Source organism: Diorhabda carinulata, chromosome 4 (assembly GCF_026250575.1).
Source record: "Diorhabda carinulata isolate Delta chromosome 4, icDioCari1.1, whole genome shotgun sequence".
Taxonomy (NCBI): Eukaryota; Metazoa; Arthropoda; class Insecta; order Coleoptera; family Chrysomelidae; genus Diorhabda; species Diorhabda carinulata.
In genome coordinates, this window is record NC_079463.1 from 2,209,612 (window position 1) to 2,226,375 (window position 16,764).

Genomic DNA, 16,764 nt, shown 5'->3' on the forward strand with positions numbered 1-16,764 from the left:
TCGTTTATTGTGTGTTTTTAATCTTATGATTGTTGAGAAGTGGAATTTTTTGCAAAAAAGGAAACAATTAACAAAAAATATCGATAAATCTGTTCTGCATTTTCTGACAACTGACAACTGACTTTACGTTGAGGATTTGACCCTCTTAGGCTTCTCACCCGTCAAATAAATTTATTGAAACTTTATTCGAACTCCGAATATTGATTTGTATACGAGGACGGTCCCAGAAGTACCTGGCCAGACCTAGAGATGTCGGTAGTTGATTGAAAAATACAAAATCTGTACAACATGGCGTCGTTTATTGTGTGTTTTTTATCTTATGATTGTTGCCGAGTGGAATTTTTTTGCAAAAAAGGAAACAATTAACAAAAAATATCGATAAATCTGTTCTGCATTTTCTGACAACTGACAACTGACTTTACGTTGAGGATTTGACCCTCTTAGGCTTCTCACCCGTCAAATAAATTTATTGAAACTTTATTCGAACTCCGAATATTGATTTATATACGAGGACGGTCCCAGAAGTACCTGGCCAGACCTAGAGATGTCGGTAGTTGATTGAAAAATACAAAATCTGTACAACATGGCGTCGTTTATTGTGTGTTTTTAATCTTATGATTGTTGAGAAGTGGAATTTTTTGCAAAAAAGGAATCAATTAACAAAAAATATCGATAAATCTGTTCTGCATTTTCTGACAATTGACAACTGACTTTACGTTGAGGTTTTGACCCTCTTAGGCTTCTCACCCGTCAAATAAATTTATTGAAACTTTATTCGAACTCCGAATATTGATTTGTATACGAGGATGGTCTCAGAAGTACCTGGCCAGACCTAGAGATGGCGGTAATTGCTTGAAAAGTACAAAATCTATACAACATGGCGTCGTTTATTGTGTGTTTTTAATCTTATGATTGTTGCGGAGTGGAATTTTTTTGCAAAAAAGGAAACAATCAACAAAAAATATCGATAAATCTGTTCTGAATTTTCTGACAACTGACTTTACGTTGTCAAATAAATTGTTGTTAACGGTATAATTAATTTACACGGGATAGATTTCGACTTTAAAGTATTGGAAATTGTAAACACCAGATAATTTTTCTTGAATAGTTAATATTTACAATAGTCAAAAAAAAGGGTTTTAGGTGGATCGGATCAGAGCTGACCTTTTAAAAAGTTTCACCGGTGCTTTGAAGAGTAGATAAAATAATAAAGAGCTTATCTACACCAATTTTCATTATTAGATTTGCTCCACCGAAACTAATAATATTTTTATAGGGATAAAGTTTGGAAATATCTGCTTTAAAGCAACTAATTTAAGCTTTTGTATAATGGTATAATGTAGAATAAAATTTCAAACCTTCGTATATTAATGAGGTTATGTTTGGATGCCTTTCATTTCAAATCATAGAAATACGTATCGATTAGTATTGATGTGAATATTTCGTTGAGTGACATCTGTCTGACGTTGACATGAACAAACCAATTACGATGAGTTTACGATCATTTATTGTAATATCCACGGGCGGATTAGATCATCGATATAAACATTCTCTCCATAATCTATCAGTAAAATTTGACACTCGTACCTATTTAGGTATCTATCTTTCCTTTACTGAATCATTAAATTTTTGAGTATATTCAAATTTCTAAATTGGTCGATTTCGGAAACGACATCCGATCAAGTCCCTCAAATAGAAACACCTTCACGAACGCCGCCGTTCGTATGTCATATGGACGTATCGAAGACGGCCATTGATGATGATATGCTTTCGTCTCTCCTACAACATTCTAAAAATTCGTCCAAAGTCACTACGCCGTCGCCGTTCGTGTCCATTTTCTGTAAAAGTAAATAATTAAACGAAATTAATTAGAAAAACTGATGATCCATCTCAAATTGTCTACAAAAGTTGGGCGTCATTAATTTTTACACTTTGCTTTATTTCGTGACAGCTGTTCCTCCTAACTCCTGTTTAATGATTCTGAAATAAGAGGAATTGTTCGAAAAGTTTCGTTTGAAGTTTGAGAATGTGTTGAAAATTCGAAATTTGAGCTATTTTACATCGACAGTTATAGTTCGTAAATCAATTGAGTAAATCAGTACAGAAAAATGATTAGACAAGCACTAACCACACTACAACGTCTTTCTAATACTTCAAATTCGGGAAAAAATCATTTATAATAGTACCAACGTATATTTCTTATTGTAATCTACGAATAATGGTCAAAATAATGTGAAGATTGAGGAGATTGAGGTTATTAAACACCTCAAAAAGTTTCCTCTAATTTGTTACGATTTGGATACAAATTTGGCTTCAAATTTGCAAGACCAAAGGTCAAATAGTGCAACAATTATACAAGACCAAGATCTAGCATCGCAATATTTGTAAAAGTCTTGATGCAAGACCAATACTAGACCCTGCAAGATCACTTGTTACGTTACAAAACCAAGACCTGCTTTAAATCTTCAAGACTAACTCAAGACTAGGACTTAGTACTGCAAGACTTGTAAAAGTTTTGGTGCTAAACCCACATGTACCACATATACAGTATCAAGATCAAGCAGTGCAGGATTTATTAAAAAGCAGGACCTAGTAATGCTAGACTTGTAAAAATCTGGCAAGACCCAGATCAAGACTGGACCCGGTAAAAAGTTATTACAGTGCAAGTTGAAGACCAGCTTTAAATCTTCAAGACATGAGAAAGCAGTGCTAGACTAATGCAAGACTAGGATTGCAGGACTTGATAGAGTTTTGGTGTAAGACACAGACCAACGCGGATCCTGCAAGACCAAAACCTAGATCACTAATTACACTCCAATACAAAGACTAATTTGGTTTTTATTCATCACTTATTATGAAATAAGAACGATATATACAGAGTGTATTTGAAAATTTATGTTGATAAGTATTTAACATCTGATTTTGTAAACAGCAAGTTACTTTATGAACACACTGTATATTGATTAAACTTTCATCTACCACTATATGTTTTAAAAGAAACCCGCTTCGAAAAAGTAGAAAATATTTATGTCAGTCAGGGAGGAAACGAAAAGGATTTTTTGTTTCAATAATAGCGAGATATTTCGTAATATATTTGGGACGTAGTAGTGTCCCACCTCTATTCCGTTACAAATTTCTATTTTTATCCAAAAAACTCTGTTTTTTCGAGTACTAACTTCCTTAATCTCAAATCGGATAAACAAAATTATCTGCGTGTTATTCTAAAAAGTATGTTTTTTTTTCATGTTATGATCAAAGCTGTGAAAATAATAATGCAGTCTGCCATAGTTCCTTTACATAGGCAATTATCCAAAACGCTAACGCTTTCGCTTGTTTTTATTTCAATCGTTCCGCCGAAATAGCTGAAAAAGCGGTTTTAGGTTATATTTTATTCGATAATGACGTTTTCATTTTCGAAAATTTACACAGATTCGTCACACATAATTCTTATTTCCAAATTTAATATATCATAAAATTCCGTTTAGTTTACGTCGACTGGGTGAAATAGTTTGTTGTTTTGCATAACATACTGGGGTAAAATCATTGTTTTTCATTTATTTTGAGGTTATAAAAACATTCTTCAAACAACAAATAGTTAAACTGTGTTTATTGGAGTAGTTAACGTTTTAAGTGAAAGAAATAGTAATCGAAATACATCATTTAAGTTTAAGACAGGTAGTTGCCGAATTTTACAAATCAAAATAACTTTCCATAAAATGTTTTCGACATATAATTTATCTCACTACTATTTATGAAGAATTCGGACGTAATTATTCGAAAATTGAGAATATTAACTGATGGAAATGCTAATTTATTTGAGTAGTATCTTAAACTATTTCTTAAAATAAAATTTTATCGTATAAAAACATCTTTTCGGGTATATATTGAGTGAAGTTTTCCAATAGAACGTATTTTTTTAAATATAAAAACACTTACCTGGAATATTCTATCAACTTTATCTTTAACAGTGTCTTCTTCGATACACGGCTCTGCCAATTTACCCATTAGATCATAAATCGCACTAACAATGTCCGTCATTTCTTCGCGTGTGATACACCCATCACCGTTTATATCGTAAAGGGAGAAAGCCCATCTCAATTTTTCATCCAAAGATCCCCTCGATAGAATCGATAAGTTTTGGACAAAGTCCTGAAACGGTTAAGCTGATCAGAACTTGCAAAGACGCATCAGAACAAAAATGAAGAAAGAACCGAAATGAACCTCCATGTGACATGAAATGAAGAAGACATTGGAAAGGGTAAACTTGAAGCAACAAAAAAGAGAACTGAGATTTGGATGAGACGCTGCACGGCAAAATGATGGTAAAAAATGATTGTTTGAGCTAGTAGATCGAGTACGGTTTGTGGAATTGTGAATAATTGGATAGCTCCAATTTTCAGTGGTGGATGAAGCAGCTAATTAACCAAAATCACATACAAAGAAATAATAACTTTATAATCACGAAGAAAGTCTACAGAAAAATACTTTTTCTTCGACTAACGAACTTTCCTGCTCTTAGTAATTTACGTAACTTAACTTGATGGAACTTTTAAGAATTTTAAGCCGAAAAAAAAAACTTTTAAAGTAATTTTCTTGTGTTTAATCTCTGAACCATTCGTCGAGTTTCTAATTGAATTTATCGGTCCATTCGAACGCCTCAACAACCCCTTTATATATTGTCCAAATAACTCGTTTGCATTCCTAATAAACCATAGATTTTAATTAGAATTGATGGAGAAAGTTTCAATGAAATCCGAATGTGAAAAATGAGGTTTTAAATAAGTTTTCAAATTAAGGAACGTGGGCAGTATCTTACCTCAAAACTAATCAGTCCGCTATGATCTTGATCCAGAGTGTTGAATACATAATGAGCATACTGACTACTGTTCACTAGAACAAAGAAAGATTTTTTTTTATCGATAATAATATCGAAATTCATCTATGATTTTAGACGTTTCTCAAAGTCGAAAATGTTTGCCAAAATCAGCTCGCAATTGCAATATGAAAGGTACGATACTTTGATAGTTAAGATCTTCTGCAACCCTTGAGATCTCTTTAATAATATACGCACCAATAGACGCTCTACGGTGTCATCTTCTTCAAATTAAAAAAAAATTATTTCCCATTTAATAATTTGAGTCTATTTTAAGCTTATACCAAAATAACATCTCCCGCTCTTCAGTTCGGATTAGTGCTTCTGAACTAGAGGGTATTACACTGTTCTGAAGACATTCAACAAGATCGAAACCGGTCAGCGGGGTGTACTTCTCTAGAATAATCGTTTGGAACCAAATCAAATTCTTGGATCTTTGAAATAAATTTAAATGGATTGTACAGGAAATTATAAGTACTATTATAGCTGGGGGAGCAAAATCAAGCTAAATGCTATTCAAGCATATAATTAGGCTTCTCATGAACATGATTTTAAGAAGAAGAATAGATCAGGTCGTCGATCATTTCGTCTAATACCGGGGAAGAGCTTTACCAAAAGCAACGAGGTCCCATAATTTACTTTTAATAAAATTGTGACTGCAGTTGTGGTAGATGAAAACCACCAAGCAATGCTTTATCATTTTATTACTCTCTCATTATAGATTATATAGATAGTTTTTTATCACGTAATCAAAACCAAATATTTTTATTTAAACGAAACAAAGTAAATGATATTTAGAAACGTTTATATATATATAAAATAAAATATTGGTTGCCAATGAGAAATAATTTCTGTTAAGTACCTTAATAATTTCAAAAGAGATAGCAGAGAGCTTTCTAAATTAATCTAATAACCCTCCAAAAAATCATTTAAAAAGGATGAATCAGCTTGAATTTCAGTATAAGTGAAGAGAAAGAAAAAAAATTTCATTTAGAAGCAACCATCTAATTCCCTTCACCTTCTACCTTCTTTTTTGAAACTCTTGATTCACTCTAATTACGGTATAAATTTGAATATTTTAGTATCAAAATTAGAAACCCAGTTTTTTCATTCACGCAGCCAATTAATTCTGAAGTTTTCAAATTAAATAGTTCACGCCATAAAAAGTTGTTTTATACATTCTCTAGACCCGTGCTTTCCTAATGTGGGTCCAACACCCTACAGGGGTGCACTTTGTTTGTAAAAGTAATTCGAAAATCATGTTTTTAGCTTCGCGTGGACCCCCGGATACTTCAAAATCTCGCTAAACGACGCATCTGAATCAAAGAACTTCAATTCATGAAGAAAGTGAGTTAGATGAGTCAAATAAGTGGCGCTGTCAGCCAGGGTCAGAGTCAAATGTCAAACGTCAGCTGACCGACGCCGACGGAGAGCGAGAAGCCACAGCCACGTGTCTATTTAGTCGTTAATTTCGTATTAATTTGGGCTCTTTTTTACTTTTTCTGATCTACCAGCTAAATTCATTTACTTTTGATTATTTCATAAGTAAAAACAAAAACGAATGTTTCTCTGATACATCAAATGAGTAGTATCAAGAAGAATGATAGAAGTAAATAACTCAATTCACCAACTTGCTTTTTAGAAACAATTTATGTAGCAAGCAATGAACCAAATATTAGTTTTACAGACTTCTTTGTATATTAGTTATTATCTTATAACAATAAAATTATAAAATTAGATAAATATATTTATGGTTCATTATTGTCACATTGTGGAATCTATAAAACTGACAGACAGACTAAACATAGACAAATTTATAGCAACGATAACTTAACGAGGTTAGAGTTCATGATAATAAATAAGTAATTGATGATGATGCGCCGCTGTGAAGAGGGTTGTTTTGGATTACTTAAATATAGCATGACTTTGTGAGGAAACAGATATCAATCACCGAAATTTAACCTAATGTGCAAGAAAACTATTTTTACCGTTTCAATCTTCATATTTAGCTGAATGTAGATTTAGTGCTGTAAATGATTTACTGGTAAAAAGAGGAATGATCTGGATATACCAGAATGGGAAGATTCAAGACTGAAGATAACCAAATTGAAACCTAACCTAAAATCTCTGTGCAGCAAACTTAAAACGTAAAACTTTTGTATTGTTAACCATTGGGTAAGAGCCGCCCCTGGCCTTCAGATAGAATTTTTTGTCCCTGAACATCCTGTATGTTTCGAAAAATTATGCGATTTTTTTCTAAAAATCATCTTTTACGTTTCTTAGTTAAAGAATTTTTAAAAATTAAATAAAAATATACATGAGGGAGCTCAAAAATTTTAGAAGGGATTGGGGTTGTCATCCATTTGATTTACGTGTCCTTCAGACGTCGTCTTTTACTTATTTTTATACCAAATACACAGCCTGTATCTCAAACATTAATATAGAAAGTAATAAATTGTTTTCAATGATTAAAAATATTTCTAATCCTAATTTGTGTTTCCTCAATTTCTTTCATGATTCATCTATTGTTCTTAATGAAATTATCGAATTTAAGTATAAATAAACGAGTCCACACCACTTTGTAGTTATCTCAAATTTATTATTCCTATTATTTAACTGAAAAATCCAAAATCGTCCGTAAATTTCTGAGAGGCTGGCGCCGGCATCGACCCTAGGCGAATCCAGATAATCTGCATAAATTGTCGCCCATTAATTTTCAAAACCACATCAGTTGGCGCTATATTAATGCCATTATCAGGGAGATCATTTGCCACCGGTTTCTTAATGGTTCTACGACGATTTTCAAAATTATAGAAACGGTTTACCACGTTTAGACGTCTTTATGTGCAAATACAAGGTGTCTAGAAGGGTATCGGGTATTTGTAAGTTCAAATAAACAAAAAATATTTATCAGCAATAAAAACAATTATTTGGAGAAGATAATGTTATCCAAATGATGACAGTTACGTTGCTGGTACTCTTCTAAACGGGAACGAAGATTGGCGATAACACGTCGACACAAAGCTCTTGATATTGCTGCCATTTCTGACCCGATTTTCTCCTTCAATTTGGTTAGGTTCGTTGGATTATTTTGATAAACCTTACTTTTAATGTATCCCCATACAAAATAGTCAAGCGGGCTAAGGTCGGGGCTTCTGGGAAGCCAATTGATGTTACCCCTTCGCGAAACGACTTTAATAATTCATTTACAACTTCCATCGAGTCATTCGACCCATTTTGCTGGAACCACGTTCTTGAGTTGCAAACTCCTGCAACTCTGGGACCAAAAAATTTCGCAACATATCGCAGTAACGGTCACTATTCACATTGATTGCTCGGCCTCGTTGATCTTCATGAAAATAAGGACCAATAATTCATTTAGCAGACAAACAACGACCTTTGGGCTGTGCAGGTGTCGTTCATGCTTTCGTCTCGGATTCTCGACTGCCCAGTACCGACAATTCTGCTTATTAACATGACCATTCAGGTGAAAATTTGCTTCGTCGCTGAACAGTACGTTAAATCGTTGCATGATTTCGTCCGCGAAATTCAGTCGATTAGCACAGTCCGTATCATTCAATTCTTGAACCAATTGAATTTTACAGGTTTTTAAATGCAAATTTTTCTTAAAAATCAAATGTAAGGACGATTTTTTGATGTTTAACGCTTTCGGATGGATAAAGATGGATTTCGACGAACCGACGCCTCAACTTCTTCAATTGTTTCTTCATCGCGAACTGAACGGGGGCGACCAGAGTTTTGAATCTTAACTGTCGCACTGTATCCATTTCCTAATGCTGTCGTCACTTGGCGTGGCGTGGCGTGTACGATATTCCGCACGATACAGACGTCGAGCAGTCACTATTGAATCACCGTTACGATAATACGCTCGTACGCAAAATGAGCGATTCGTCTCCGAGTATTGTTCCATCGTGACTAAAACTCCACAAAATGGCGAATGCCACGAACCCCTCTTCGTCGCTCCGTTTCGAATGTGGCGCGAAAACAAATACCCGATACTCTTTTTGTGAAAATACTTAGTTTTTGTCATATAGATAGCTCCCAGTGGAAATACTCATCGTTGTTTAGTTCGGAGGAATTCGTCAAAACACACCAGAAGACATTTTCGTTCGATTGGCATGGAACTATCACTTGGTTCAAAGCCAACAATGTTTAGTTTAATGAAAAATCCCCAAGACCTGAACTATTACAAATTGCTAACACATTTCCCATCTCTTACGAAACAGATTACCACGATGGAATATTTACAAACTGGATTGCGACACAGTTAAAGTGCGTTACATCGCTTATTAACTGAAAATTTGGACACGAGAAAGCTGTGCGCAAGATGGTGGTATACTTGATACTTCTGGGATCCCCCTCGTATAAATAAAATGTAAATAATTGAGAAAGTTGAATTTTTTATTAATTACCGATTCGTGAAAGGCCGACCTTTGGAATATTAGTCATAATGTGAATTTATGATGAGTTAATAGAAATTTTTATTCGATTCGTATGAATATTGTTGCGTATTAGTCACGTGATTAGATAAAAACATCTTCGACTTACCTCCTTGTGGGAAAAACTGCGCGTAAATCATCTTGAAAGTGTCTTCTTTAACAACTCCGGTCGGACATTCAGCTTTAAATCCACGATAAATTCTTTTGATTTCGGCTTCTGAAAAACGAGTAGCTCTACAAAGAGCTTCTAGGCTGTCGGGTCTGTACCGCGGTGGGGTTTCCAAATCCTCGAGTTCGGAATCTGAAAATAAAAAACAGGACAGTCATTTTAAGGACCTTCATCTTTTAAATAGATTAATGTTGGTATATAACCTATAAAAGAATTTCTAAATTTTCCAATATTATTATCTATACAGGGTGTCGGATACGATATTTTTAACTGAAATATTCTCAAAGATGGCTGACTTCCTGTTCTAAAAAATAATTTTTTATTTCTTAGTGCTTGTCAAAATAAAATTTAAATCACACCTGTATCTCTAAAAATTTATAGAAAACATTTAATATCTGGATAACGGTAAGATTTAGGTATAGGAATGTATACATGAATTTGCCCTATTTTTTACCCCTGAAGGCATTAAAATAGAAAAAACCGGGTGGTTGTATTTAAAAAAATGGAGAAATTTGATATTTATAAAGTTGAATTTTGGACACTTTTTATACTCACCCTGTATGAAATAAAAAATTTTTCAACATAGATTCAAATACGTCTGACCTTGCTTAAAGCAACCGAATAAAAACCATTTTCATATTTCTAAGGGTATCCTCGTAAAAAAATAATTTATAAGGGTCTGCAACTGTCAAATTTTTTACAAAAAAGTTAATAACTCGAAAAGTATGTATTTTTAGAAAAAAGTTTTCAAACAAAAGTATACTAAAATTTCACGTAAATTTCAAAAATGTTTTAATATACAGGGTGTTTTATTTAAAATAACAAAGTTACAGTCGAAGTCCGGTAGAACCGGAAGTCAGCCATCTTTGAAAATATCTTAGTTAAAAAGATCGTCTCCGAAAACTCTAACGTAGGAATTTTCATGATTTTACTATAAGTATTTTGCCATATATACAGATATTTTTAACTCGTCGTGGGACACCCTGTATATATATATATATGATACAGGTTATTAAAATCTATAGTTTGGCTGTATTATAATGTCAATATCTACAGTTACCAACATATAAAATAGGAAAGAAAGTTAGTGAAGCTCTTTTTGGTCGCCTCTTGTTTTTTTTTGTCTTAAAAAACGAAAATTAGATTAAAATAATTAACCCTGTTAAGTTTGAATGAAAATTTTTCGACTTTTAAGAAACCGTGTACCTTGAAATTCAAAAAACTCGATTAACAATCATTGATTCACTTTTTTATATATTTTCAATTACTTAGATTTTCGTGCCAACTTGCTTTTCAATTTCCACATCTATCGAACTAATCTGACTGATGATTAAACCGTCTGGAAAAGTGAACATCGCGTTGTAATTAACCTTCCGGAAGGAATTTGTTCGGCTACACAACATCCTTTTACCGCTCTCACAAAAAAATATTTCGAAGTCAAATACTGATTGGAATTCACTTAATTTTAAAAGCTGTAGCTAAAATTTAAATCGTAATGAAGCTAACCTCAAATCAGCGTCTATATTGGTCGAATCAAATTTGAAAATCTCTTCCTGCCTGTCACTCCGGTATACATGAATAAAATATCGAAAAGTCTTTACGTTCAAATGAAAATAAACTAGTTCAACAATTGTTTCCATCATTTTGTGTATTTGCTTATTTATATGATTACTAAGTTTGTACAAGATGTAACAGAATATAGTTTTCAAATTGACGTGATTGTTCTGGAATCTTAGTTATCAACAAAGAAAACGCAATTGACAGGAAATAAAAAAACGCAGCTGACAGCTAAACGTAATTTTATCTATGGTTAAGTACACGGTCTGGTAACTAAGCCCGAACTCTAAATAGCCGAATTCTAAGTGTTTGAAATAACCGTGACGCGGCGCTGTTATCTAAATATCTAAATTTTGACAGAATTATTACAATTACTATTATAACAATTATTTACTTATAGGAACAATAATAACTATAATTATTAGGTTAACATAATTTGACACCATCTTTTGATTACAACGCCGATCTGGCGGCCACAGAGTGAGGTAATTTAGTGTCCGTGAAATGAACCAGATCTATATGTAAGACCTTGGTTGAGTACGAATGGAAATTTGACAATTAGAATTCATGAATTTGACCGGATGATGTATTTGTTTCGAAAGCCGTAATGCAACTGGGAGTCGAGCCATTAGGAATAAAAAAAAATCAAGAAATTGCACGTGAAGAGCGTTGCGAGCAAAGCGAGGCAGCCTGCGAACCGGTTGCAATTCGAAATCGTCGAGCAAACCATAGAGAACTTGACGCACAAAAAGTTTATGAAGAACTAATTTGAATCGAGCAGCGTTTCGATTCGATTGCAGCGTTGATTATTGCGTTCTTATTAGGTTTTGGCGTTGTTTGCGAGTATTGTAGCGCTTGAAATTTTCCGGATAAATATCAGGATTTTGCTGCCTTAGTGGGGAAGTGGAATTGCCATTCATACTTATTTATTTGTATTTATATTTTCACAGAACACTTTAAGACTAAAGGTTGGTACATACAACAAAATTGTACAATGGAACGCGTTTTGTGATGACTAAAAATTCGATGATCTCAATCGATTTGGCGTTTGAGTTTAAAAGATTTCTATTATTCTAATACTGTTTTTAGGATTCTATATTTTATGTTAAGATATTTATAAATATTAGTTTCATAATTGAGTTTACAATATTTCAAAGAAAGAAGGCTCTAATTTTGATTACGCATATTAAACTATTAATTATAGAGAGAAAATCGCACTCACCTCTGTCATTGCTGTCCAATGACGCTTTCACGATGGAATTGAAAAAACTCGTACACAACATTTTCGGAAAGATAGAAAAGGAAATATTTGACGTAAAATAAAATTCCGTCCGCCGCCACAAGACGATTGTAGATTATTCTTAGTACGGTTTCGAAAAAGTAAATAAGAAAACTGATTTATATTTACCTCAATACTTCCCACATGACGTTTCACTGCCGAAACTTATGTGGGAGTTTTTGAAAAATAACGAGACAACGAACATAACCTATATATTTGTTTTTACCAGACCGTAGAAAACTGGAATATTACAGGGTTGTCTTATAAGTAGTAGTATATCGCAAATTTGTTAAGATTAGTCTCTGTGACATAAATATAAAGTTTGTGGGCAAAATGCGAATCTTCCATTGTTGGAAATAGTGCAAGATGTCTTTTTCCGTCAGTTCTTCCAATACACGGGAAGAACTTTTTCTTTCACAACCTCATTTTGCTATTACTAAAGAAGATTTAATTCGTCACACGTTATTAATTTTTCCATCACATCCGAAGTGTCAATACAAATACTTTTGGGAGCTTCTTGTTGTGAAATGGGAAAAATGGGAAGAAAATACAGATTTTTTTATATTTTCATCAGTTTTTGACGTAGAAAATCGATCCAATCGTGATAAAAATCCATTGCCATCCACATGCTTCAATAAATTATAAGTTTAAGTTGTAGTTTTTCATTTTATTCCGTTTAACGTCGATAATTTCTACGGAAAACAAAAATAAAACACCTCTTATACAAAAGAAAGCCACGGCTACACTGGTTTGTCTACAGACACGGTAGGCATCGCATTCGAGAAAGTAGGCTTCATACTGACAGATGACAGTCGTAAATCTTTAGCGCATGCGTACATTTTATATACCAGGTTGAGTGAAAGTATAATATAGTTTGATGACCACTGGATTTAGTTTTCTGTTTGTAATTCACGTCATTTATAATTTGATTATGTTTATAGTCATGTTTCCAAGCTTCTGCTGACCTAACCATTATTGGGGACAAAAAATTTATTGATTAAATATGCGGTGTACATATATGTCTTATTAAATGGAATGTCGAAGATGGAATTCTGAAATTAAAATTATCGGTTGTACGAGGGTTGAGCTGGAATATCTTGTGCCTTTGAAAACGATAATTTTGTTATCGAAGCGCGCGTTTAGGGTGTTCAGTATGTACGAGGGTTGTTCGTTTCGGACTAATACAGAAGATTTTATCATTTTTATCTAATATACTCTTCTTTTAAGACTATATTGAATTGCGAACGCAGAGATCAATAGCGGGACCCACATTATTTGACCACGAAAGGAATTATGCTCCAGGATGTAGTGAGATGGGCGAGAAATCGGCGAAGGGAATGGAGATACCACGTGGACAGAATGTCAGATGACCGGCTGGCAAAGATTGCAAAGATGGTATGAAAGCTGGTCTTCAAAATCCCAGTTCTAGTTGGACAACCATTGATGTAAACACAGGACTAAGTCCTAACGTACGATGAAAATAAGAAGAATGTGTATTGGAAGAATTACCCTCTTAAATGAATTCATAAAAATTGTTCGAGTAAATATTTGGCAAACCAAAAATTCAAACTACGGCATATAAGCGGAATTCGATGTACTTTCAGAACCTTCTACCACGTTTTAGTTGGTTATTTATTATCCGCTGACCGATAAGTTTATGAAATATGCGAAAATAGATGGAAAAGATAATAAACTTTGATATTATTTAATGGGAATTCCGTGATCAACGGATAATGGCGTCGATGTTTAGTTTATAAATTTGTTTTATGATTATTTTATACAAGAAGGCCAAACAAGACTATATTTAGATATTATCATACACACAGACAACAATAGAAAGTTTCCAATTCGTTTTATACCATTCATATTTAGTTCTGATTTTCATAATTAAAATAGATGTTCCGCAAGGTTCTTTATTGAGTTCTCATTGCTGTTGCATTAGGAAAACTAATCTCGAATTATCATATAACGATTTATCAGGACGAAAATCAAGTTATGAAACTTCACGTTGGATATTTTGCTTTATTTACATTTCTGTTCACTGAAATAGCATACGAGGATGGTACCAGAAGTACCTGGCCCGAAGATTCAAGACGTGTTGATTAGAATTTGTAAACATGGAACAAATTGGTCATCGTTATTTGTTTTATAGTTCATAAAACATATTTATAACGTGGAAAATTTTACTTTTATTACTTAGAATTTCAATCACGTTTTGTAAAATTGGTTTCACCTAACCTAACCTAACCTAAACACAATTTTAATTGATCTCGTGTGATTGGACGATTGGAAATTCCACAGGTAAATTACCGCTGTAATTTTACCTGTGAAATACGGTGTAAAAACCGGATCTAATATTTTGTAACTTACCGTCATTTACATAATCAATTTTCGATTGTTAATTCATGATTAGTACTGACTGGTTTTGCGTTTTATGCTACGAGTTTCCGCCATACTTTTTTTCATAAATTCACGTGAGAAAAATGCAGCACACGTGATCATCTGCCATTTTCACGAAGCATATTTTGGTTCACAAGAATACCATGAAAATAAATTATAATTATATAAGAATTTTTTGTATGAAAATTGAGACGTTTGCGAGAGAATTAACACAAAATAAAGCACGTCAGCTGGTGTCTTAATCATCCATTTGCCAGTCGGCTGGATTTGCAGCACTCAGACTCGCTACCGTAAACGAATTATTCTGCTAGAGCTTTGCGACGGAATGGAAGGTTACATTTCAGCGAAAATATACAATTTAAATTTACGCTTATGTATAAAAATATAAACAGATTAATAAATATACAGTATGTTTTTATTATTCAAATATTTATATGTCAGGATTTCAAAATTCATTTACTCATACTTCTGTAAAGTAATATGACAGGGAACTATGATATCCTATCAATTGAAAACACTTATTTCCTATTCAAAAGATTTAATTCCCTTTTTAAAGTTTTGCACACTAACACTGTTTACACCACAACTACACCAACACTCACAATTACACTGTCTGAGGTGCGTTTTGACAACCAAGTTATCGACTGAAAGTGAACGCGCGTTAGACAGTGTAATTGTGAGTGTTGGTGTAGTGGTGGTGTAGACAGTGGTATTCAGGATGAATACCGCCAACAGTTCCGGAAATTGCAGCTTAGTAATGTTTTGCAGCAAGTTCTGAAAATAAAAAGCCGATTTAACTATTTTCGATTAGAAACTTTAAATTAAATTTTTTCTGGATGCAGTGACTGTTTTTTTTTTGTATTCATAAAGACATTGAAGAATATAATCTAGTGGTAAATAATCACAAAACCTTTTACCATTGGAAATGAATTTCTGGAGACCAGTAAGTATTCAAGTTTTTGAAGATTTTGAAACAAAAACGAATAAAGAGAAGGAATAAGTGAGATTTTTTCGAAAAATCAAAGTTTTTTATTAGTTTCAACAATTCTTTGAACCTTTCAAAATTTACTGGTGAGATCAGTAACGAGAAAAATCGATCATTCTTAAAGAGCAGGCGTTATAAATGTTTTCTCAGTTCGAACATATGAAAGGATAGTCCCAGAATCGTCGAGTTCCTCAAAATAGAGTCTGGGAACAGAAGATAATCCGATGGGACTAAATCTAGCGTATAGGGTGAATAAGATAGCTAATCAAACTTTAATTCATCAATTTTAGCTATTGCAATAACGGATGTGTGAGCTGGTGCGTTAACTTGATAAAACAAAACTTTCTTCTTAACCAAATCCGGCCGTTTTTACTTGATTTCTTCGCTCAAACGTTGTAATGAGTTTGCATAATACTCGGCATTGATAATTTATTCTTTTTCAACTTGGTCAATGAAAATTATCCCAAGAGTATCCCAATAAACCGAGGTCATAACCTTGCCTACAGATGGAACGGTCTTTCCCTTTTTTAGAGCCGGTTCTCTCTTTTCAGTCCATTGTTTTGATTCCTCTTTTGTTTCGGATGTGAAATAATGGACTCACGTTTCATCCATGGTTATAAAACGTCGCAAAACTCGATGGAATCACGTCGCTGTTTTTGTTCCTTTATGAGCAAAGCGGCACCCATCTTTCGCATAGCTGTGGATTTTCTCCAACATCTCTGAAGACGATAACTTTGTTATCTGTGACTGTTGGTGTAGTAGAAGTATAAACAGTGTGTTCATTATAGATATATTGACGTTAGAACAAATAGGCGTGCAAATGATGCTTCTGTGTTTGCCAAATCTTCTTTAAATGCGGCTTTAGAAGCCATTATGTAGAATTTTCCGAAAGATGAATTATTTGTTGCTGATGACGCCTTTCCCTTAAGAAACTATATTTTAAAACCATGTGCAATAACTACGAATTTATCTCGGAAATAGAAAATTTATCGTCTATCGTTGGAAATTCTATATATTCAGTTCCAGATTAAGAGTATTTCA

At 33.4% G+C, this 16,764-nt stretch overlaps 1 protein-coding gene across 4 annotated transcripts in view; it reads right to left on the reverse strand.

The window, feature by feature from the left end:
• Positions 1–1,626: 1,626 nt before the first annotated feature.
• The window catches only part of LOC130892674 (Kv channel-interacting protein 4-like), a 124,841-nt gene continuing 109,703 nt past the window's right edge, over positions 1,627–16,764 (reverse strand). For 3 of the 4 annotated variants that reach the window (XM_057798196.1, XM_057798195.1, XM_057798194.1), the window contains 4 exons: positions 9,443–9,634; positions 4,817–4,890; positions 3,937–4,149; positions 1,627–1,838 (listed from right to left, as the gene is read on the reverse strand). In XM_057798196.1, coding sequence (XP_057654179.1) covers positions 1,728–1,838; positions 3,937–4,149; positions 4,817–4,890; positions 9,443–9,634 — 590 coding nt within the window. In that variant the 3' untranslated portion in view covers positions 1,627–1,727. Of the gene's footprint in view, positions 1,839–3,936; positions 4,150–4,816; positions 4,891–9,442; positions 9,635–12,281; positions 12,503–16,764 lie in introns of those variants that run through there. The other variant, XM_057798197.1, reaches the window with a different exon arrangement.